The following is a 25213-nucleotide window of genomic DNA, read 5'->3' as shown; positions in this document are numbered from 1 at the left end:
TTGGGTTGTATTCTGTGTCCCCTGCCAGAATGTAAGGTCTCTGGGGACAAGCACTGTGAACCACCATTTATTATCCCCACTCTCACCAGTGCTTGGCACACAATGGATACTCAATGAGGGCTCGTTCAATGCAAGAATCAAAAAATCTTGTCCTGTCTCCATTCCAAATCCTAGACATCAAAGTTTGGATGCATCCTGACTCAAGAGCCTTGGCTAAACCCATGAACCAGAGGCTGCTTTGGGTATCGATTTCCTGGTTCTTGAACACAAAGCAAGAATATCCGCCCAGCCCTTCTAAAGTTATATCTAGGTTAGCAGGCTGACCACAGGGAGGATGATATACTGGAGGAGCCTCAGCCCCAACATCCCCACTGCCCCAGGGCTATGAGGCTTCAAAGGACCTTCAGGAGCCTTCTCTCCTTCCTGCGCTCATCTATACCCACACCTCTAGCTTGAAGCCCTCGGCCAAAGCAGGCTCTGTCCTTGGAGAGCACTGAAGAGCACTTCTGAGTGTCTACACAGTTCTCTGTGTCACTGTTCCTGTTCCATCATCCCAGGCCCTTGGAAAGGGGTGTGTCTGGCCAGCAGGAGACCCCAACATCCAGCACGCCTGCGGTATTCATGCCACCTCCTGCTGACCAGAGCTCCCGGGCAAAGAAAGTGGAGTCTAGGACACCAGAGGAAGCTGTTCCCAGCCCGGTCCCTGAGCTTTGCTGCCTACCTGGCTGAAGACTGGAGTGAGGGTGCTTTCTGGAGAGGGTCTGTCCTGGGATGGGCCTCCCTGCTGACTGCAGTCCAGCTGGATCAGATGGCGGCACTCCGGGTGGCAGGTGAATTTACAGTCTGGAGGGAAAGAAGCACCAGGGGATTAGGAGTCAGGCAGGATTCTATCCACTTCCACCCGGAGAAATACCCTGGGAGATGGCGTTTCGCTCCAGGAAGGAAAACCGTGAAGGAGAGAAGTAGAGCGTGGGAGGACACCTCGGTGCCACGGGGAATGGCTGGTGACGGGTAATGCGTGTTTTATGCGTTTGCAAACTGTTCTCACCACCGTTATTTTGTGTGACCTTGCAATCATTATTATTGCCACTTCACAGACAGGAAATTGGGATCTAGGGACCTTAGCGACTTTCTCAAGGTCAAGTCATCCGACTTCAGGCTGGTGCTCTCTCTACTGATTGACATCAATCACCAGGGATCACAGATCCCTGGAGAAAGACTTCAGTTTTCTGGGCCTCATTTTGCCAGCCTGTAGGATACAGGTAATAGCTTCCCTGCCTGGTGCACAAGGAAGTTCATAGTCATAGGGGAGAACAGGTCTTAACAAATTAAAAGTACCTCCAGGGACAAAGGCGTTATCCTCAACAGGAAGGACTGTTACCTGTCTCTGACCCTGCCCCAACCAGAAATGTGGAGGCGGCTTCTCTAACCCAGCTTAAAAGTCCTGCAGACAACATCCCAAATCAGGTGCTTCATGGGAAAGCATATGTTTCTTTTTTTTTTTTTATGTTTTATTTATTTCTGAGAGAGAGAGAGAGACAGAGCACGAGCAGGGGAGGCGCAGAGAGAGAGGGAGACACAGAATCTGAAACAGGGTCCTGGTTCTGAGCTGTCAGCACAAAGCCCAACGCGGGGCTCCAACTCACAAACCTTGAGATCGTGACCTGAGCTGAAGTCAGACGCTCAACCAGCTGAGCCCCCCAGGCGCCCTGGGAAAGCATACATTTCATAGACAATGTTCATTTCCATGGAAGCAGGACTAAATCTCCAGGGTTGTACAGAGCCTTGGGAACTACTTTAGCGGTGGGGAGACTGAGGCTCAGAGAGGTGAAGTGAGTTTGCCCAGTGACACACGGCTCAGCAGCAGGGCCAGTGCTGCCAGCACTTCCCCTGGGGGCGGGGGGGTGCTCTCTGCAGCCTCTTCAGCAGGAGGCCAGGCAAGGGAAGGAGAGCACTACAGAGGGTGGGAGTGAAGTAAAGAAACCCACGCAAGTCCATCAGCAGGCGAAATGCCCGGATTTGGTCAGGTTTGAGGTGCGGTTCCTGCACACAGCTTCTGGGCCAGCTGGGGTCACCTGTCCCGGAGGTGCCACAGCTCGGCCCGAAGACCCAGCCCAGGCAGGGTGCAGAGTCTCTCTTGAGAAGGCTGACTTCCTGAATGCAAGGCCAGGTGTGTGGGGATGGGCTGATCTGGACAGGATCTGTGGTAGGGGACACGATAGCCTGTACTTGTTTGGACAATCTGGGGACTGGGGACAATCTGGGGACTGGGGGACACTGTTTGGACAATCTGGGGACTAGGCTGACAGGAACTCAGGCTCCTGACATTCTTTTCCTTCCTTGTAACAAGCTCCAAAAATCCAGCACATGTGGATTCTTTTTTTTTATTAATTAATTTATTTATTTTGAGAGAGAGAAAGAGTGTGTGTGAGGGGCAGAAGAGAGAGAGAGAGAGGGAGAGAATCCCAAGCAGGATCCACACTGTTAGCACGGAGCTCAATGTGGGGCTTGAACTCACGAACCCATGAGATCATGACCTGAGCCAATATCAAGTGTGTAATTGGATGCTTAACATACTGAGCTACCCAGGCATCCCCCATCTTGGGCCCGGGGTGAGTCGGTTCTTCTCCCACTCTTTTGGGGGTTTTGGAGTGAGACTTCCACTCTCCGCAGATGCCCTCTTCCTTTACACCCCCAAAGATGAGCACCTGACACAGGTTTTGCCACTAATGTCTGCAGGGGAGCATTCTCAGAAATGTGAGGACACACAGAGATTCCGGAACCCTGAGACCATCTGACTCAATCAGTGGTCTCAACCTCTCAGCCACCATTCTGGAATAGCATTTAGAAGCTCTCTTGCTTATCCCCCTCATGCCCGAATGCCACCAATATCCCCTCCTTCAGACCCTGCCCTTGTCCAGGCCTTCCTGACTCTCCTCCTTATAAGCCATCCCCTCACCTGGAGACAGAATGGTGAAGCCATTGTCTGAGGTATGAACCCTATACTTCCAAGTGCCCACATGTATTTCTGGGCCCCCCAGTAGGAGATCTCTGCCCCACACAGGGATGGCCTCACTCTTAGTGGGGTGAAGGGCTCAGGAGGATATGCAGGCCAAGTCTCCCCTGCCCACAGTGCCCAGAAATGCCGGGGCCTTGATAAGGCAGCACTGAGGCCAGAGCCCACACAGAGAAGCATTGTTCCAGGACTCTGCTCCGGGAACACACCTGTACAGCTTCTGGCAGCCCTCTGAGCGATGAAGAATGCTCCGGGGCTGCCAAGAAGTGGAAACAAGGAAGAGAAGAAAGGACTAGAAGTTCTCCCAACTCGACAGCAAACAAGAGCTGCCACCAACTCACAAATGGGAAAGCATCATAAGGCAGGAGGATGTCTTCCAGTCTCTTCTTTGAACTCCTGGTACTGTTGACTCAGGCTTTGTATGTCCACCTGTGCATCATGTCCTTCTCTCTCTCTCTCTCTCTGTGCTCTGTCTCTGCTCTGTTTCTCTCTCTCTCTCTCTCTCTCTCTGTGCTCTGTCTCTGCTCTGTTTCTCTCTCTCTCTCTGTGCTCTGTCTCTGCCCTGTTTCTCTCTCTCTCTCTCTCTCTCTCACACACACACACACACACACCCTGAAAACAGCACCAAACCTCAGAAAGATTTTTTTTTTACAGTCCTGACGCTGAGCTGGATACAGCTAGGGGACAGAAGACTCCAGGGTGAATATTTGGGGATTTTATAAAAAGCACATTTGAGCACCGATGACTTTGTTCCATCAGACCGTGTAATCACAGACTGTAGCAAAACCACTGAAACACATCTTGATACTTCCAGGCCCCCTGGAAATGCTAAGCGCAGGTCTTTTCGGCCAGCAGAGATGAAGTCAGAGCCCCCACGCCCTTCTCCAAACACGGAAGCAAGCCCCACCAGCCACAGCCAGCAGCCTGCGGGCCTGATGTGCTCCAAGTGGGAAGATCCATGGGATTCCAAAGGCAGAGGCATGTTCCACTGGGACCCAGTGGTTAACCCCCCACAAGCCATCTTTCCCTCAAGACAGCTCATCGCGAGTACTGCTAAGCCATCTCCTTGGTATTCATTGCCCTCCACAGCCTTCAACTGGCGCTCAATCTGGACACAGAAAGGGAGAGAGACCTTGGGTAACACAGGGCCACAGAGGCCCCCAGGAACGGCCCAAGCTTCCCTGAACAGCCAGAACCACCATCTGTGGTAACAACTCTAATGTCTTGAGCACAGACCTCCCCACACCCGAGGGTAACGATGAATGAGACAAGACTTCTGGGGGAGTCAGGCTACCTGGGCAGACAGGACCCATGTGTGAAGAGATAACTAATGAGGAAGACAGCACAGATCCAGGAAACCTGTTCAGAGGACAGAGACCCCTGCCAGCCACAGCAGTTGGGAAGGTTTCTTGGTGAGGGAGGCTCTGGGGACCTTGAAGAATGGATCAGATTCCAGACGACTCATATTTCCACATCACAAGGGCCAAGAGGAGGCAGGGAGCTCTGACATCAAAAAGAGGATAGGACAAGAATCTCCCGACAAGAGGCAGCAAAGATTAGGGAGCGACATTCCTCGGTTCTAATAGAAGTATCTTAGAGAGAACAGCATTTCTTGCATCTTTATTTCATTTTTATTTTTTTGAGATAGAGCATGCAAGAGCGGGGCAAGGGCAGAGAGAGGGAGAGAGAGAGAGAAAGAGAGACAGAGAGTGAGCAGGGGAGAAGGGCAGAAGGAGAGAGAGAGAAGCTTAAGCAGGTTCTACGCTCTGTGCAGAGCCCCGTGCGGGGCTTAATCTCACGGCCGTGAGATCATGACCTGAGCCAAAATCAGGAGGCAGACGCTTAACTGACTGAGCCACACAGGCGCCCCAAGAACTGGTATTTCTTGACCTTAGTACTGTCATCTATAAAAGAGAATTATCATCCCTTCCGGTCTCCATCCTTCCCTTCCAGCTATAACCCCTGGCTGCATTCTTAGGGATAGTTTGAGGAAAATAAATGTGCCTCCAGGTCCTGGAAGAGGCGCCTCTGGAAACAGAGGACGTGACTGTAAGGAGAAATGATGGAGACAAATCATAAGAGGGGTCCTTCTCCAAGGAGGGACCCCTGAGCCAGGACGGAGAGAAGGTTCCCAGGACCCACCCTCAGCACCCAGACTTCGTTAGTTTCCCAGTTGTTGTAATAAAGTACCTTGAACTAGTGGCTTAAAACTGAAATTTATTTGAGTTCAGAAGGCTGCAAGGCTGATAAGGAACTCTTTGCCCTCTCACCCCAGAGTTGCACGTAAGACGCTGCGATAATGTGGGGCTCTCTACTTAACTGCCCCTGAGGCTAAGGCCTGGGGTGAGGGTGGAAGCTGGCACCCAGGGTACAGAGCCTGGTTTGCAGCGGGCCCACAGGCCTCCCTCCGGGTCACTCCCAGGTCAGCGAAGACCAGCTTCTTACCCTAAATGACCACAGCCACTTCTGAGGCCTAAGGGGAAAGCATGACAGCCTGTGAATCTAGGAGCCCCACACCCATTCTCTGGGTACCCCAGGCCTTCTTGGAGAAGGTCAGCCTCCGAACAAACTTTTCTCCCTCCCCCTTTCCGCCTTCAGGGACCTGGCCTGTACTGCGGTATGATGGCCAGAGAATGGACTTTGAGGTAGGCCTGGCCTTCAGTCACACTCAGCCAGCTCCATGACCTTAGATAAGTTACTGCACTTCTCTGAGCATTAATCTCGTCAAGCATAAAACGGGAATGAGCTCCCAGGGCGTCCATGAGGATTCAATGGGCTTCTTGGTGCAGAGCACTGCATGGGGGTGGGGGGACCTCAGCCAACATCCCACCCCCACCCCCGGCACCGCCTTGCCAGGCAGACTCCTTACCCCACTCAGCTCCTGGCGGATGATCTACAGTTTCACCAACCTTCCCCCAGCTAGTCATTTCAAAGCAAGCACACAAGTAGCTTTTAGTTTTAAAATAATTTTGTTCTGAGGCACTACAGAGAAATCTGAAAAAACAAAACAAACAAAAGTGCATTGGAAAAATACAGTGTTAACATAAGTTTTTAAACAACAGAAGTAAGAGTTGTCCTGGCCCTCCAGAGCAAGTCAGTGGGGACAGTCCTCAGTGGCGGGGGTCCCTTCTCAGACCTTCTCAGGACCCTTCAAGCGTCCCCCATTCTTGCACTGGGAGCCACTCCCAGTAGTGTGCTCCAAACCCATAAAATAGTGTCAGTCAAAGGGATTTGAGCAGGAGTGCTTTTTCCCTCTGCCCCAGCAGGGAATGGCCACAGCACCCCTCCCTGAGGTCTCCACCTGGTCCTGGGAAGTACCAGTTCACAGTTCCAGCCCCAGCCACTCAGCCTGGGAGCTCTGAACCCCACCCATCCTGTCTGCCTGTCCTGGACCGGCTGTTCAAACACAGCCCCTTTATCTCCGGGATGCCACAGCTGGGAGACTCAACTATTTGGGCAACAGCAGTTCTTGTGCTGAGATCCCCGGGCAGCGTCACCAGAGAGGCTCGTTCATCAGCCACGGTCAAGCTCCACGAGCAGTGGGCTCTCGGCCTCCCCCACTCAAAGAGGCCCAGCCTCGGTACCTCTGCTCTCCATGACACCACAGCGGAGCCAACCACCTCATCACATGGACAGATGACGATGGCAGGAAAGCAAGCACAATGGACACCGGGCTCCCAGCACCAGCTGCCTCACAGAGGCACCAAAGTGCATCCACTCAGCAGCAGTAAATCAGAAATCCTTAGAGCACAGGTGCCTTAAGGACACTGCTTGCCGTGTATGACAGAGGTCTTTGCGAACAGGTGCAGGGGACGGAGCACTTAATCAGGAGCTAGGGAATGAATGGAGTCTGGCCTCCAGAGTTACTCAGATCAGGGTTTGAACCCAAGCTCTGCTTCCAATTGACTATGATGTGCCTGGACAATTTGCTTAACCTCAGTAAAATATGGGATTTATTTAGCCTCAACTTCCTCATCTGCAAAATGGAGCTAGCAGTATCTCCCTTACCAGCAGATTTGTTGCCAACATTAAAGAGAACATATGTAAAGCATCCAGTATTGCCTGGTACCATAGTAGGTGCTCAGTAAATGATAGCTGTCATTTTCAACACTATGGGATTCCAGAGTCTGGGTACCCTGCTTCAGCATGTGATGCCAGCCAAAAAAAACCTCTCCGTTTTGGGGTCTTCTTCCAAGGTATTACAGTGGTAAGAGGCAACTTTCCAAGAAGTTCCTCCTACCTGCTCCAGCCTCCCTCCTGCCCTTCCTTTGATGGGCCCAGAGGAGCAGGGACATGATGGTGGCGGGGAGAGGGGTGTATTGGAGGGCAGGAAGGTAGAGAGACTGTGATTTGTTAAGTCTGGAGGTCGTGGCAATTGCCAAGATCAACATGATCTATACATTTTTTCATACTCCTGGCTACACTCCTAGCGAGGGTGCAGCAAAGGAATGGAAACTCCCCACTCCGAGGGTCAGGCAGCCAGCTTAGGACATCTGCATCTGTATGTTTCCAGGAAGTCCCTCGAACCCCTGGCTTGTTGAGACCACATACTTCCAGTCCCTTGTTTCAGAGGACAGGCCACCCCTGAGGGCGCTCAGCACTCCCTCCCCACCCCCAGCCTGGATACACACAACTGCCCCCCTCCACTGTACAACCCCAATCCAACACACACACACACACACACACACACACACACACACAGCCCACAGAATGTGCCGGAAAGCAAGCCAGGAAGCTAGCAGGAAGGGTCGATGTAGTGGAGAGGAGCGACCTGAAGCCAGGCCCATGTCTCAGGTCAGAGATTATGGGTCACTCCCACGGACAAGTGAGGTGGGCAGCTGGGTGCACTGAGGCAGATGTCGCTGTGGCAAGAGCCAAGAGGGGTGTGCCTGGACACGCTCAAGCCTGGAGCAGATGTTCAGTTCCCATGTGAAATAGAGGGCTGGGGTGGGCAGGCTATATGGCAGCAGGCTCCCCCAGGTCAGGCATGCTGAGGAGGGAAAGTGCTCAGGAGGTAAGGTTGGGATGCAGTTGAACTGAGGGCGGGAGGCCACCCCAAGATCTTGGTCTCCACCCTCCCCCAAAGTGACCGGATGGGTTAGATGCGTGGCAGGGCTGGGTGGGGTTGATGTGCACTTTTGAGCGACACTTTTGTACTGAAGGGAAAGGCAAAAGGTCCTGCCCAGTTGCTCAGGCACCAAAGGGGATACGAAGAGTCTTTCTGGGACCTTGGTCCTTGGGCCTCATGTATCAGCTGTTCATGCCCCGAGCCTAGCTTCTCCCCTGACTCATCCCCCGAGAGCCTGGCTGACACTGGGTGCCGGGCTGGCCTGCAGAGGCACAATCCTGCCCCATGTGGGAGGGTGTGGGTGGGCATGCCTCTCGGGCAGGCCCATTACTCATCTGTCTCCAACTTCACATCCCAAGGCCAAAAGCACCAACAAAAAGAAGGTACTGTGGCCTTCCAGGCCGGGGGTGTGGGCTGGGGGTATTCGGGGAGGGGCGGATGGAACAAGGGAGGGCCGGTCAGTTCGCAAGTTCAGACAGATGACGCAGGAAGCGAGGGAAGCGTCAGACGGTGCCCTCCCTCCCTGTGCCCGGTGAGGCCGCAGACGTGGGCCTAACCCCAGTGTACCTTTCCTATGTGGTCTGTTTCGAGCCACTTCAGTCTGTGGGTGCTGCTCCCTGAAGTATATTTGTATGCTTCCTGTCCTGTGCATATGTGTATATAGGTTTAAAATTATACACAACCTTAATAGGGTTGAGCCACTTTTAACAATGCATGCTTCAGCCTTAGCTGGTACTAACTGACCCTCTGCTAGAACTATATGCCAGACTGCTCCCTCTGTTCTCTTCTGTCCCCACCCCCTGGCTTTCACTATATTATCTACATTTCCTAGGTCTATAACATTGACACTCTACCGTAGCCATAATTCCCACAGTTGTCTACAGTTAATTCTACTTTTAAGTTGATTCAGTCTTTTTGCAACAGTGAAACTATTTTTTAATAGTTTGTATTTTAATGAATCTTTTTTTAATGTTTGTTTATTTATTTTAAGAGAGGGAAAGAGAGTGTGCGTGAGCGCGAGCAGGGGAGGGGTAGAGGGAGAGGGAGACGGAGAATGTCAAGCAGGCTCCATGCTGTCAGCACAGAGCCCAATGTGGGGCTCAAACCCATGAACCGTGAGATCACGACTGGAGCCAAAACCAAGAGTTGGTCGCTTGGTCGCTGGGTGAGCCACCCAGGTGCCCCATTAATGAATCCATTGGATGATTGAAAACATTTTTGTAGTATATTTCTATACGCACTATGTTTCCCAATAATGCTTCAAGTACCTTAAAGAGATACACCCCTATGTTATGAGTGGCATTGCAGCACTGTGGCCCCATGCAGTAGTTTCTTGATGACAGTGGTGGTGGGGACGAGATGTGGATGAAGAAAAAATAGAAGTGGGCGAGTCTGCAGGCCCTCAGTGGGATATCACAGAGCATCTCCAAGACTCCTCCCCGCTTTGGTCGATAATAGTAAAAAGCAATACATTCTGGGGAAAGTCAAAGTAAATGATATCAGGTGGGATCCCAGGGTGGGAAAGCCCAACAGATCTCATTCTTCGTGTGCAAGTGTCTGTAGATTTGTCATCTGGATCCTGTGACACCATCTCCAAAAAAGTTCAAGTTGTATTTAGGGTATGGCCACACAGATAGAAGTGTAAAGATACGGCACAATTTTTCAACAGGGGCGATTAGAGTATGTGCACCCATCAGGACACATGAGCTCAGAGAGACACAGAGTATTAAACCTTTTTATACAGTTAGGCCCTGTCTTTCCACATAAATCTAGTTATTAGTTTTTCATGTGCACATGCATGCATTAATCCCACATTCATTTTTTGAGGGCCTTCTAAAGTGAACCACTGTTCTAAAGGATAGCATGTTATACCCATAATAGGAACATAATATTCCATAATAGGAACAAGCAGATGATACATATATACACACGCACACACATAGATACAGGTATGTCCTATTTTGATTACCACCATGGAAAAAAATAAATCCTATTGCCAGAGCACCTTAAGAAAAAATGTTTTTAAACATTGTAGGCAGTTGGGCTTAAGGGAGTTTTACAAATAGTAACAAGCCCACAGTATCCAAAGCCAGTGTGGAGCGGCCAGATGCCCTCTCAGCTTCAGGCCTGCTCAGGAGGGGCCTCTGCCTCCTCTAGGCATGTGTCACTTTGCTCTGGGTGTAAGAGAGGCAAAGCAGATGGGGTCCTCCCCACCCCTGGGGGCTCAGGTTCCTCTCCACCCACCCCTGGGGGCCCCTGTGAAGACACAGGAGGTGTCTGGGTAGCTGATAAAGGACGTGGTCTCTAGTAGTGAGGGGCGGATATGGAACGAGGAGCTTGAGGGTTTTTTGTTTCTTGTTTTGCTTCTATTTGATTATTTTTAAAGCAGATACCATCTCTGAGAAGGGGCAAAGGGCAGTCTAACCTCTTGCTAACCTCGAGTATACATATATTTTTAAATTTTTTCTTAATGTTTACTTATTTTTGAGAGAAAGAGAGAAAGCATGAGCGGGGGTGGGATAGACAGAGAGGGAGACACAGAATCCAAAGCAGGCTCCAGGCTCCGAGCTGTTGGCACAGAGTCTGACGAGGGGCCCGAACACACGAACTGCAAGATCATGACCTGAGCCAAAGTCGGACGCTCAACTGACCGAGCCACCCAGGCGCCCCTCGAGTAGATTTCTGAGTGTCCCACAGACCCCAAGGACAAGAACAACTAAATAAGTCTGCAAGAGGTTGTGCCTGGGTGTCTGCGACTACAGGGCAGCAGAGGAAGCTTAGACAGATGCGCAGATATGAATGTGCAGGCAGGTGTATGCTCGGAGGTATGCCCGATCAGAGAGCCAGGAGGTCACAGAAGCCCAGGAGCAAACAGGTTCAGTCCTTTATGGGACAACCAGGCTGCTGCACCCAACTGGTCTTTCCACACCTGCTTTGATGTCACTTGCATGCAAAGTACCGACCCCCGGTGAAAGGAGACTTTTGGCAGTGAGGAGAAAAGTAAATAGATTGCGTCTGAGGCGCTCTCTGCAGGAGACACACAAAGGCTTCTTTACAGCTGTATCCCTGTAGCCAGGACCACCAGAGATTCCTGGAAAGACCCAGGCCGTTTCCGCTGACCCCGGAGAAGCCTTTTAAAATGATAGATGACTTATTCCTTGGCAACATGCTTGCTTAGCTCTAATGAGGCCCGGTGGGCTAATCTAGCCTTGCTTGTTAATTAAGTGGTGCGGTAAACTCAATGATAGGAATTTTTCCAGAGAGAGTGTTTGAGTTTCGTGCCTCTCCTCCACTTCTGCCCAGGCAACCTCCAAACCCCATCTCTTTCACTGAGGTGCAGGCAAGCAGCTAGCACACCCGACCCAGGTGTGATGGCAGAGCAGCCCAGCGGGGGGCTCGCACAGAGGACCCACCGGGAAGTTACTGAGAGTCTTTCTGGGAGCAGCTGCCAACAAGGGACCTGCAGCATGTCGACTGGTTTACATCCAATGTCATGTTTAACCCATGTGACACCAACCTGAGGTCAGAATTCTTTGCCCAGCTTACACTGGGAAAAACCAAGGCTCAGAGAGGTTCATCTGTACGAGGAAGGCCCCCCTGCCAGGAATCCAAGGTCCAGACTCAATTCAGCTTGGCTCCACACTGGTTTTCTTAAAGGCCACACTGCAGGCTGCTCACGGATTCCTGCAAGTCAGCTCTTCTAGAAATCTGCGGCCCACTGTCTACCGCTCCCATCATCGCTGAGCGCCCGGTCTCCCCTCTTCCCATCCATTAAGTCTAAATGCTAACACGAGTTCAACGAGCACATTGTAGCCACAGTGCGGCAATTTCTCTGACCTTAATGCTGCCACTCCAAGCCTGATTGATTTTCTTAAATCTATATAACTCCTTGGGCTGAATAGCAAAGGAGCAAGGGAATGATCTGTGGAATAATTCTTGCGGGAGGGAGGATGAACAGGAAGACGCAAGTGAGGGTTTAAATTGAGGAACTCAGCATCCAGCTGTCTTCTCGTGGAGGGCCGCAGTATGCATGAGCCACTGATGAGGATAAATTATGCAGGCTGGCTAAGAGTATTTGTCTCCAAATGGGGATTAGGTCTAGTTGAATTAAAATTCCCACTTCTCCAGAGGTAAAACATCAATCAGGAAAAAAACAAATTCTCCAGAGTCAAGACCATGTTGTCTTTTCAACTCTGCTTCCAAAATCTCAGCCCAGAGATGGCTGTTCAGTTTAGTTCCATCTCTAAAACTCAGCACCGTGACCCACTGGATGTCCCTCCAATTCCTGAATGTGTATGAGAACAGTGGGGAGACAAATGGGGCAGGGAGCCCCAAGGAAAGCTTTGTGCTCCAAAGATCCAGCCATCAAAGGGAAGCAGCCATCAAATGGTCAGAAGATGAGTAGAATCTAGGGCAAGGGGTCCCAGGCCTGGCTGTGTATTCCTGGTCCCTAACAAGGAGCCTCACTTCCCTGAGCCGTCACATCTGTGAAATGACATAATCCCCTTTGCACTCCCACTGCACAGGGATCTGGAGGGAATACGACATGTTAAAAATAAACAAACAGACATAAGTGCTTTGACTCTTTGGCAGAAGGGTGCTGTAGGATACTGAGATAGCATGACACACCAGAAAGAACCATAAGCTGAAGGCAGGTGCCCAGGCCCCCAACTTTGGTTGGCCTCAGTGCTCTTTCTTTGAAAAAAAGGAAGTAGACGGGGCACCTGGGTGGCTCAGTCAGTTGGGTGTCCGACTTCAGCTCAGGTCATGATCTCGAGGTTCGTGAGTTCAAGCCCCATATTGGGCTCGCTGCTGTAAGCACAGAGCCTGCTTTGGGTTCTCTGCCCCTCTCCCATTTGTGCTCTTTCAAAAATAAGCAAACATGAAAGAAAGAAAGAAAGAAAGAAAGAAAGAAAGAAAGAAAGAAAGAAAGAAAGAAAGAAAGAAAGAAAGAAAGAAAGAAAGAAAGAAAGAAAGAAAGAAAGAAAGAAAGAAAGAAAGAAAGAAAGAAAGAAAAAGAAAGAAAGAGAGAAAGAAAGAAATTAGGACAACCTAAGTTTCCATGAAAATTTGTTACTGTCTCTCCTTCTTATCTTCCATATTATGTCCTTATCCTTCCCTAGGCAAGGACTGTTCCCCCACTAACTAGTGCTCAGGGAAAGAAACTGGAGCCCAGTCATCGCCTGAGGCTGGGCTCCTGTCCCCTGTGTCCTGGCCAGTAGTCCCTAGCCCCACAAAGCTTGCACGTTGGGGTCCCACAGGCACCTCCCCTAACCCTGCAGATGAGAAACCCCTGCCTAGGAAACGTCACCGCCCCTGGGTCCTTGGGAGGCTGACTCTGCAGTGTGGCAAGGTTTCAGGCCCCTCAGGACTAAAACGGTGTCATCCAAGTGCCCATCTTCCAACAGCTCAGGGGCCCAGATTAAGATGACTTCTTGGCCTTAATTTTCAGCCGAGGAAAAGCTGTTAGAACCCACAGCCAACCTGGGCCTATGAAACGGGCTGCCCGTGTACTGTCAGACCTGCCATTCCACCTAAAGCTGGCAGGGTGGCAGTGCCTGAGCTTTGGCCCCTGGGGCGTCAGGAGGGCCAAGGAGTGGTGCTGAGCTCAGCGGCAAATTCTAGGCTGCAAGAGCTCTCCTGGCCTTCTTTCCTCGTGGAAAAGGCCCCTAGGCTGAGGCCTTGGAACCCAAGAACCCCCCCACCCCCACCCCCACCCCCACCAAGGGCCCCTAGCTGGAGCACCTTGGACCTACCGCGAGCCAGCCGGGCCTCGTGGCAGAACTTCTGCAGGGCCTGGAGCCTCTTCGATCCCGAGCGGCTCTTGGGGAGCCTACAGAAGAGGCGCTGGAGCCTCGCCATAACTGCGCCAAAGCAGGCAGTGGCCGCCTCCTCACCCCTGCCCTCAGTCATCCCGCTGCAGGAGATCGATGCCTTTTTTCCAGGCCAGCCGGCAGGGATGCAGCGATGAGTGGAGAGTCACTCGCTCTGGGAGGATCCCGGGGCCCTCCTGTGACGGGGGTTTGCTCCAGTCAGCCCAGCCAGCTGCTTTTCCCAGAGGAAGTCACAGGCACCTGGGACGCGGGCCCCTGCACCAGCACAGCCTGACCAATGCCTTCTCCTTCCTAGCTAAGGTCCTTTCCCTCCACCTCCCCCAATGGAAAACTTTCTATTCCTGGGGCTTTTAGCTTGATAAGATAAAAATGCCCCCACCAAACAGGCTGCAGGAAAGAGCCTGTCTCGAGCTTCACCCCTCAGGAGTGCCTGAGAGCCTGAAAATCAATGTCTCCAAAGTTTCAACAGACAGCAGAAGTGACCAGTTATCTCACACCATGTGCCTGGCCCAGGAGCTCATTAATGGATTTCTTTGGGGATGGCAGATTAATAATGCTTTACCAGCTATATAGGCTCCTAAGGGACAACGGGGCTAATTCACATCCTCCCATGCTAAGCCCAGGGTAGGGGAAGAGCAAAGGCTTTCAGCCGACTGGGCCCATGAAAAGGCAGAGGGTCAGACCATTTATCTGAGCCCAGATACCTGAGCAGAGAGAGGTCTCAGAGAGGTCTCAGAGAGGTCTGTTGCTCTCTGAGCAAAAGAAGGAAGAAAGAGAAAGGAAGAAAAGAATAGAGCCTATCATAAATAGGACACGAATGTTCTCTTGCCCTGAAACAGTACTCACAGGGCATCATTGCCTCAACACTGACTCCCAGAAGCAACCAAGTCCCAGTGGGGAAGTTCCCAGAGGCCCTGTCACCAAGGCCAAGACAGGCAGCACAGCCTTCCAGGAAAGCCGCTGGAGAGGGGTGCCTGCTCCCGGGCTGCCCAGAGATTCCAGAACTCATTTGCCAACCACCAGCGGGGGCCAGTTTCAGATGAAGGAGGGACACATGTCCTACACTGCAGAGGACTCAGGAGTGCTCGGAAATGAAGATGCATTCACACCTCTGTGCTCTGGTCACGTGGTATTCGGTCTAGGAAGTCAACGTCCATGGGTTCAGGCATGAGCTCTGTTATTCCTCATGCAACCACCAACCTGGATCCACTCCTCTGTGCTGTAGTTTGCCCCCAGGTCACAAAGAATGCTGAGCGGTATCCTAGCCCAAGGCCATGTCCTCGGGCCCACTTAGAGAAGAAAATGTTGGTAGAACAAATCTTTCAAACAGGCCGTCCATCATCTGCCTTCCTCCTAGGAAATCTGGCTAGAAGGTCCTCATGTTAGATCACCCCTCACTATTGAGGACCTCAGTACTCGGTGCAGTAACAATAAAAACTTGTTTGTAAGCTTGACAATAAAAGCACATTGTTTATAAGTGATTCATTTAAGACAGAAATGCCCTAAAATGGCACCCTTTCTCAGGCCCAGACATTGGTTCTTTCTCCCTCATTCTTCCTCAGGGAGATGGGGCTGCCACCGGCCTTTTTTTGTGCCCCCACCCCTCAGTTTATCCAGCAACTTCTGCACAGAAGAGGATGGCAAGTGAGTCCAGATCCTAAAACAACACTCGGGGCCACCAAGCAAGGGGGTCCGGAACTTCCGGCCGGGTGAGCCCAGGCTGGGGTGAGGGGAGGCGTTCCCATTCCAGCTCTCAGGGAAGGAAACATGTGTGCTAGAGAACTTCTAGTATGAGTCACAGGTAAGGGGGAAAACCCCTCCTGAATGCCCCCTTTGGGTGCAAGGATATACTGCTCTCACTTCTCCTTTCTCCTCATTGCAGAGCTGTTCTTTGACAGGTTAAGCCACTGGCGAGTTCTCTCTCAGCAGGAGAGAACTGGCAGACACTGAAGAAGGGGCCTTGGGAGGCTTTAGAATCTTCACTCCTGACCCTTTGAAAACTGGGTAGGAAGAAAAATGTAGGGGTATTTTAGGAGGAGAACTATCTAGGGGTGGGGGGATGTATGATGACTTCTCGTAGCCCGCCAACATCTAAGCACCAACCAGATGACCTGCCTGCTGAGGAGAGAGTCCAGCCCAGGCCCAACGCAGTTTGAAGAGACAGGCTTCCCTATTTCAAGTGCCGGGGCTACGATATATTCTCACCTTGAAATGCCCTATTCATAGAGAGGTAACCCCAGATTGCTTTTGAAAATACACATCACCAGAATAGACATTTACATACCGTGTGTTCAATCCTTTCTCTCAAAACTGAAGTTGCAGCTGGAATCTGTTGTTCCATTGAATAGTAAGGCATCTCTGAGGGGTTTTGTTTTCTTTTAAATCCTTTCCTCAGTTGCAGAAAGGACATAATTGTTTCAACAGAAACCACAAAACCTCCAGCTTCCATTCAATTTGAATGGAAAAAACAGCTTCCTCCAAGTCAGCAAGGAAAATAAGCAATGATACCCAAATGTAAGACTGATCTGGACAAACAGAGAGTCAGAGATGGGGTGAGAGTGAGGAGGTGGGGGTTCCCCAAATCTGCTCGTCCTCACGTGGCCACATTGCTGCCCGGGATGGAATCAGAGGTCTGTGAGGCAAACCTCGGTTCCTATCACAGCCCCTATGCAAACTTTCTTCATCCTAGCTGTCCCTTCTGAGGCTCAGCCTAACTTCGCTGTGGTTCCTGGTTAGCCCTGTGTCATGAACTGTGACCCTGGGTCATGGCAAGGAGGAGGCATGGAACAGGAAGAGACCTCCTACCTGCTTTTTCATGCCAACCCCCCTATATACTCCAAACACCAATGGGGTGGGGCAGGGCCAGAGAGAGACCCTTGTTTCTTTTATCTTGGGACTTAGAAAAACTTCACCTTTTGTTTAAAGATCTCATGATTTACACATGCTGAAGATCTACTTAGAAACCAAACTCTGGAAACAGGCCTCAGTGCAGCCAACTCTCAGTTATCCAGGTGCTGGCTGACTGTGCAGCTGTCACGTGGCTTACCCACCCTTGGCTCACCCCCTTTTTTTTTCTCTGCACTTCTTTCTATGGACATTTCAGCATCACTGACAGAAGGGAGGCAGATGAATGAGGAAGCTCAACTAACTCACATGTTCAGGGACCTGAGTTCATAAGGCAAAATGCTGTGCTGGATTCTGGTGCTGATTTTGCCACTACTGACTCTTGCGGAGGTCATCTGCCTCCCTGAAGGCTGTGCCTTCTCACCTGTGAAGGGGCCATGGTCCCACCAGCCCTGCTCACCTCACAAGCCCAGGCACAAGAACAGGCTTCAGGTTCGGCCAGGTCATCTCTGAGATAAAAGTTCTCTCTGCCCCCACACTTCTTGTTATTCTCAACTCTTCTCATTCCACGTAAATATTCCCATCCCATCAGGCTCATAGGACACCAATTTGCATCTATAGCAAACACAATGATAATTCTTTCCCAGAGCCAGCATCCAGTAAAAACAAAACATAGCAAGATTAAAAAAAAAAAATCAATGGGGCGCCTGGGTGGCGCAGTCGGTTGAGCGTCCGACTTCAGCTCAGGTCACGATAGATCGTGCGCAGGTCACGATCTTGCGGTCCGTGAGTTCGAGCCCCGCGTCAGGCTCTGGGCTGATGGCTCGGAGCCTGGAGCCTGTTTCCGATTCTGTGTCTCCCTCTCTCTCTGCCCTTCCCCCATTCATGCTCTGTCTCTCTCTGTCCCAAAAATAAATAAAAAACGTTGGAAAAAAAATTAATTAAAAAAAAAATCAACAAAAGGAAAAAAAAAACCACAAAAGGATTTAAAAAAAAGGCAAAGAATATCATCCTTCTTTTAGGGCTGACTTTTAGATGCGATTTCTTTTTTCTTTTTTAAGTGTTTTTCTTTTAATGGCTCATTTATTTTTGAGAGAGAGAAAGAGCATGAGTGGGGGAGGGGCAGAGAGAGAAGGAGACAGAGGATCCGAAGCAGGCTCTGTGCTGACAGCAGAGAACCCGACGCGGGGCTCCAACTCACGAACTGTGAGATCGTGACCTGAGCCCAAGTTGGATGTTCAACCAACTGGAACAGCCCGGTTGTGTGATTTCTTAAAGGTCCATGTAAGCCAAGTTTCCATTTTTCTAGCAGCATTAGCCAATAGCCACTGCAGATATCTGGGTAAGATCTGCCCTGCCCTGAAAATGTTTGTTCAAGAAACAAGGAGGGGGAGCAGAGGTGGGGTGCAGGCCCTCCACTGCAGAGTAAACACGACCCAGCCCCTCTGTGGTCACAGGTGAGTGACGTACCCTGCTCCCTGCCTCCCAGTGACACATAGGAATGAACAGACTGGACTTTCCAACACCACCCTTCTTACAAACCCTCAGTACAATGTGAGCTGGAACTTTTCTCCCTGATGCCCTTAATGAGGCCAGAGCAGTAGGTGAGGGTAGGAAAATCCTGAAGAAAATCAGGGATGTGCTACAGAAACCAGGGGTTGCCAGACCCCTCAATCAGGACAGGACACTGTCCCCTGGGAGGCTGCACGCATGGCTACCTTGCCGGGAGGGACCCCTGCTGGTCCTCTTCCTTCCCCTCCCAAAAGGGCAAAATGAGAACCCAGCATCACTGCTTTTTCTACAGGTGCATCTCTCAAGAACTTTCTCTATGCCAGGAACCGCAGCCAGGCTAGAACACGCCCCACGTGAACTTGTTGGCCACTTTGGCCACCATGCAGAGCTCCTGGGGTGCAGCAACCTCTGCCCCTGTCTCCTCAGCGTGGTGTGTGCAGTGCTTCAGAGAACATCCAAGCATCACCTCGCCTGGTCTGAGTCAAGATAGTCTTGACCTTGGGGCGGGGCTCCCCATGACCAATGTTATTCCACTTAAACCAGTGTCCCCAAGGAAGAGAGCCTGCTGCCCTGTCTGACATCATCCCCTTGGCCTCCTTGCTCCTTCCCCAAAGTCTAAAAGCTGGCTCAGCTCCCCTCCCAACCCGGAGATCCTGCCCTGAACATGTGGACAGAAGCTTGCCAAATCCCTCGGAAAAAAAACCACAAGTGACTACATGCCCAGCCATCTACCGGGTCAGGGCTGGCCTTCCCAGCGCCAGCGCCTCTGGCACTTCCCGACCCAGACAGCAGGGAGCCGGAACCGTGCCGGGGCGGTGGGTGGCCTGGGGGATGGACAGCACTTGGCCACCGGCACAACAGGTCTCCAAGTGAGAGGGAAGGCTGGCTGCTGACTGAAGCTCGGTCCGGGGGTGGGGGGTGGGGAGACATTCCATCTGCGTGCTCTGCGCACCCACAAATACTCACCTGCCCAAGATTATTCACCTTGTCATCTGAGGAATGCGAACAGGAAGAGCCTCTAATAAGGCCAGAGGTGTATTTACAGCTTCCTCACCAGCCTTAATAGTATCCTGGACTGAGCAAGAGTGGCTACCTGCTCTTTCCAGGGGGAAACTGAGGAATGGTGTGGGGGGCCAGAGAGGGCTCCATGGAAGAGCCTTGGGGGGCGGGGGGGAGGATGCTGCTTCCGACACAGAAATGCTGGGCACGGCCAAAGGAGGGAAATGACCTGGGATGGCCTCCAAGGCCTTCAAGGCCTGTCACGTTCACCCCACCTGAGAGGTTCTAACCTTGTCCCGCCCCTAGCCAGGCAGACGATCGACGCCTCCCTGCCTATGTAAGACCTTGGCGGCAGAATCCCTGTGTGCTGACCTCAGGAAGCCATTCTGGGGATGAATATGGAAGCAAGCATGAAAACCCTTTGGGTTCTTCGTGGGAAAATCACGACTGGCCTGTGAAGAATCCTTCCTGTGCTCAGAGGTGGGCTGGGCCTAAGCCAGCTCCCTGTGGCTGGAGTCACTTCACCAGCCAGGCAGGGCCCTTGGGGCCGAGCTGGGGGCTGTCTTTTCTCCGTCACTCAGGGCGTGCCTGCCAGGCTTGGCACAGGCTGAGTGACCGATAAACTTGGGAGGAAGAGAGAGGATCCCAGACCAAACCCTCAGCACTGAGGGGAGATGTCAATTCACTTCCACCTAATAACTCCGCAGGATCAGCAGGCGAACACACACGTTCATTACCAAGTCTAATTAGGCTGGCAGACAAGTGGCATTAATCATTTTTGACTGTACCTGGGATTCAAGCCCCCTTCCCTCCATAATCAGAAATTTTCATGCTCTGATGAAGAGGGGGGACAATTAAGCCCACATTTAATCCTTTCAATTTCATCTTTTGAGAAGACAGGAAGCAGGGAGGAGAGGAAACAGGATACAGCTTGGGGACCTCAGAAGCGTCCCTCAAAGCATTCCAGGTCTGTTCTCTGCCCCCAAACACACACACACACACACACACACACACACACACACACACACACACCCCACTGGGCCATTTCCCAAAGAGAAGAGCCCAGTTAGAGCCAGCAGTGGGAGGAATCACAGGTGGGGGATTCTACTCTCTTTAACAACTCAACGTCCATTTCCCTAACCTCCACAGCCAAACACGAGCCTAAATCAATGAAAACACTTCAAGCCACACACTTCAGTGCTGCTGGGTGTGCTGGACAAATAAAATACTTTCCAAGTGCCCAAGATTTCTAGGTCTGCTACAGGAAAACTCAGTGTCAACGTCCCAGTCACCCCTTCTACAAAGAACTCATGGCCAGAGAGGATTCCACACGATCCAGGGGCTGTCATGTGGGTGGTTCTAGTCTTTACAGAGAGGCGGGTTGAGCCCAGCCACTAATGAAGTGACAAGACAGAGCTGGAAGGGCTGGACAAGGAGCCCTGTGCGTATCAGTCTCCCTCACCCCAGAAGGTCCCCTGCCCCTGAGGTCTCATGGCAAATGCTTCCTATTCACATCATAATTAAACATCTATCACAGATGAGGGGTAAGACAATGAGCCCCAGGGCCCCCCTTTCAACCCTGTAATTCCAATCACTTAACAATTCATAGCTCTGAATGATGCTGCCTCCAAGGAAGACTCTAGACACCCACTAGCATCACGCCCAAGCATCCCTCCTTGAATGCTGAGCTGGTCTTAGGTTTCCCCATTTTCCATACTTTCCATAGTCCAGGATGGCTTCCATATCCACAAAACTAGATGAAAGGTAAAAGGTCAACTCTCCGTGCCTTCTACAGAAGACAGGGTCCATGACCTCTAAAGGACATTACCTGTTACTAAAGCCAAAGGGCAGCCAGTGAGTTTCTGGGCTTGTTTGCTGTTGACACTGCCCTCCCAGAATGCTGGAAATGGATCCTCACCAGTGCCACTGTCCCCATCCTAAAACATACACATGCATTCACAAAATTCTCTCTCTCTTCCAATCCCCACTGGATTTCCTTCTCCATCTAACAAACATGATTTCTTTAATCCTGGAAATTAATATTAATTCTGAGCCTCCCTGCTGGCAAATCCAGCATTAACCAGAGTCAGTTATAGACCTAGATGTGGAAGTAGGAGTAAACTTAAGTTAGAGGGGCTTTCACTAAACAGACAGGCACACAGCTTTCTAAAAGTCTCCCTCAGGGGCGCCTGGGTGGCTCAGTCAGTTGAGAGTCAGACTTCACTCAGGTCAAGATCTCGAAGTCCATGAGTTCGAGCCCCACATCGGGCTCCGTGCTGACAGCTCAGAGCTTGGAGCCTGCTTCAGATTCTGTGTCTCCCTCTCTCTCTGCCATTCTCCCTCTCTCTCTCTCTCTCTCTCTCTCAAAAATAAACATTAAAAATTTTTTTTACAGTCTCCCTTATTAAAAGCCCATTTTGCCAACACCCATTGCCAGCCTCCTGCCCAGACAGATGTCATTCGCATACCACTGCCCTTTTGCTTACTTCCAAGAGCAGAGAGATTTAAGAGTAAAAACAAGCCACCACCTTCATCAACTGCTACTTACTGAGGCTGCTCTGTGCCTGGAACTTTGTTGGAGGCAAGTGATATAAAGACAAGGCACCAGTGTCTTGATGCTCCCTAAGCCACTGGCATTCAGTGAGGATGAAGATGTTCCACAACCGCGGCAGGGGCAGAAAGGGCCTTTCTAGAGGGAATTAATACTCGCACTTCTTGGGATGCTCATGGCCCTCGCTTCCCCACTTAGCTCAGCCAGGCAGGGTTTGAAAACTGTACTCACTGCTTGGAAAGGTGATCTTAAGAGGTGTCATGAGCCCAGACATATTGTTACAGCTGTTGGATGGGAGGGGATAATAATAACATTCATATTGCATTAAACGTTCATAATGCCTTTTGCAGGGCACCGTGCTAAGCGCTTTACATATATTAATTCATTTAATTCTCATATTAACACAATGAAGTAGGTATGTCATTATCCCTGTTTTTTAAAACAAGGAAGCAGAGCACAGAGATGCCCAGAATCACACAGAGATTAAGTGGCAGAGTAAAGATTCAAACTCAGTTCTTCTGGTTTCAGTCTGTCCTCTTAATCGTTGCATGGTACTACCTTCGTAAAGCCATATTTCTGAACCTCGCTTTTCAAAACAAAGATAAAACAAAACAACCCCATCATGGAATTAGATCTTCAACTGTAAGAAAGATGCTCAGTGAGTTTGGCCAGCTGTGTCTTCACCTGCCAGCGCTCATTTGCACATCAGAACATTTCTCAACTGTTCCCATCAAGCCACAGGTCCACAACCAGTTAAATATTAATAATGACAAACAGAGACTCCGCTCATTAGTCCCTTGATTCCAGCTCTGCTCCCTCTCTGGTGCTCAGACACCTCTAGTTGATACAGTCCCCAAATGTCTTAGTACAAAGTAGAATTCCAATAAAGCAGATTTCCCAGGGTTCCATGACAGTGAGAATACTGCCTCTCTCTGCGTTTATAGAATTGATGGACACGGTAAGGTACCCTAGGACCCTCGAGAGGGCGAAAGTTGCCGACACATCCACGGGTAAGTTGCATTTGGTTCTCCTGGAAAGCCAAGGACATTTACCAAGTGACAGCAGCCCTCCACCCACAACACACCCCTCTATAAATTTTGCTCTTTCCTTTTGTATCAGCACCTAAATTGTGAGTTCTGGTGGTGGAGGGAGCAACACCGACTTTCCCCTCCGATCCTTCCCTCCCACTTGACCCTGGCTTAGAATATGAGCTTTCCTTCCCTAAAGCCAGCTGCAGTAAGAGGCACATACAGCCTCTGCTGGGAACTGCAGAGAGAGGCGAGGGAGGGTTTTCCTGATGCAGAAGTAGCTGCTGCCTGGCCAGGGCTGCAGCGGGATGGGAGACAGGGGCCTGCTGTCATGGGGGAAGGGCCTTTGCTGAAAAGATGCAAACCACAACTCATTTCCAGAGATGCTTGCTAGGGGTTGTGCCATGTTCTGTGCTTTGTACTTCAGATATTTAAACTATCTCTATAAACGCACAGACCCATGGATATGGACATCTTCCACCAAACATGGCCACTTCAAATATGGGGGTGGGGAGAGGACACCCCTTAAAGAAATACACACACCTAACTGTAGGAAGAGAAAAATAATACGCCACCTGCCCCCCGCCCCTGCCAAGAAGACTGCAAATTTGCTCAGAAAGTCTACAACACTGGGTGTCCAGTGATCCACAGGCAGGCTTTGAGAAGAGTGGCTCAGAAGGCTGGAGGGGCCTGAGAGCTCGGAGGAGGAAAGTACTGGGCAGGGAGTTGGGGAATTTTAGAGCCTGGTGACTGGGGCAGGAACCGAAGAGTTGAGGGGGGAGGAGGAGGGGAGGGGGAGGCAGTGGCAGGACAACAGCCAAACATTAGAGCAGAGTCCAAAGGTTTGAGGGGCCAGAGGTGGAAGGCAAGAGGGGGCACAGGTCCAGGGTAACCTCAGGTTCGCTTCAACCTCACAGTCCATTTCCATCCAAAGCCTAACCAGGTCTCTTCCCTGTTCCTGCAATGCTCCCTGAAGGAGAGGTGTGCCATAGGAGGACATGTACCATGGGCCTGTACCACAGGCGACAAACCAGCCATTTCCCCATTAACCCTAATAAGCATGGGTCTAAGGGCCATCTCAATACCGGTCTCACAACCCTCTGTCAAGAACTTACAGCAAAAGCAAGAAGGTGCGTGAGATACAACGGAATGACCTTGCCGGCGTGGCCATCATCTGCAACCTGTGTGTGTGTGTGTGTGTGTGTGTGTGTGTGTGTGTGTGTGTGTGGCGGGGCGAAGTGTGTACCTGTCAGGGACAGAGCTATTTGTTAAATACCGCATCACCATACCTGGGCAGTAGGCAGTCACTAAAGCATACCGGGCAGGGGACTAAGAAGCAGAGTCTCCCGGGCGCGTCTCCCTTAGTCGAAGTGGAGAAGGTCAATGGCCCTGTCTCCTGCCCCAGCCCCCTCGCAGTTCCCCGCCCGCGGACTGCGGTCTTCCCGCGCGCCCCTCCCCTGCCATGCCCTCAACACTCACTAGCGCAGCGCAGCGCCTGCCGCAGCACCTCTCGTCCGCACAGGTCACACCAGCCCCGGCCGCTCCGCAGCGCCAGTTCGGCGAAGCTGTGCCCCTCGCCTCGCTCCACCGGGACGCGAGGATCCTGCGGCTGCTCGAAGATGCTCCGTACGTCGCGGGGCCGGGGCGCCCCAGGCCGCCGCCGCAGCCTCTGCTGCAGACCAGGCCGGAGAGGGCGAGCGGGTCGGGAGGCCCGAGGTTGGGGCTCCGGGTCCCCCCGGGCAGCCCTCCGGGCGCCGCGCCCCTCGTGCGCCCCGCGCGCAGTGGAGAGGGGAGCGGGGGCGCAGCGGCGAGAGGAGCGGCCGGGGGGCGGCGGCTGCGGCGGCTCGTGGCCACTCAGACTCTGCAGGTAGCGCGGCGGTTCTGGGTCCAAGAGCAGCGGGTAGGGACGCTGCCCGATGGCCGGGGACGCCATGGCCATGCCGGGCCAACGGCGGCGGTTCGCGGCGGTGGCGCTGCTCCCGAGTCAGCCTCGAGAGAAGGGCGGCCCCACACGAGCGCGCCTTTAAAGGGACCGCAGCCTGCAGGGCGGGGCGGAGGCGGGGAGACTCGCGCGAGGCAGGAAGGACGCCCCAGGGATCCGCCGACCCGCCGAGCGGCTGGGGGCGCGGGAGCGAGCGCGGATTTAGGCGCGTCTTCGGGAAGCGGACGGGACCGCTGGGGCAGCTAAGAGGCGTTGCTGGGCGGGCCGTCTGCCCTCAGCCCTGCCTCCTTCCCTCTCCCATCACGGCCCCCCAAACCAGATACCCCCCATAACCGCACCCCAACACGCCCCGGTGAGGGAGCAGGCGGTCAGGAAGGGCTTGGGACCTAGCTGCGGGTGGGTCTGTGAATAGGTCCCGA

The 25213-nt window shown here is 52.0% G+C and overlaps 1 protein-coding gene across 1 annotated transcript; it reads right to left on the bottom strand.

Annotated features, from left to right (window-relative positions):
- Positions 1-667: 667 nt before the first annotated feature.
- Positions 668-24830, bottom strand: LOC122211423 (ras association domain-containing protein 5-like). Its single transcript, XM_042924541.1, has 2 exons — positions 24332-24830; positions 668-843 (listed from the first exon to the last, which is right to left on the bottom strand). Exons 1-2 carry the CDS (start codon positions 24789-24791, stop codon positions 668-670), a joined length of 636 nt encoding a protein of 211 aa, XP_042780475.1. The 5' UTR covers positions 24792-24830.
- Between the last annotated feature and the right edge of the window lie 383 nt (positions 24831-25213).

Source organism: Panthera leo, chromosome F3 (genome assembly GCF_018350215.1).
Source record: "Panthera leo isolate Ple1 chromosome F3, P.leo_Ple1_pat1.1, whole genome shotgun sequence".
NCBI classification, from domain to species: Eukaryota; Metazoa; Chordata; class Mammalia; order Carnivora; family Felidae; genus Panthera; species Panthera leo.
This window is presented reverse-complemented; position numbering and strand designations above follow the sequence as displayed.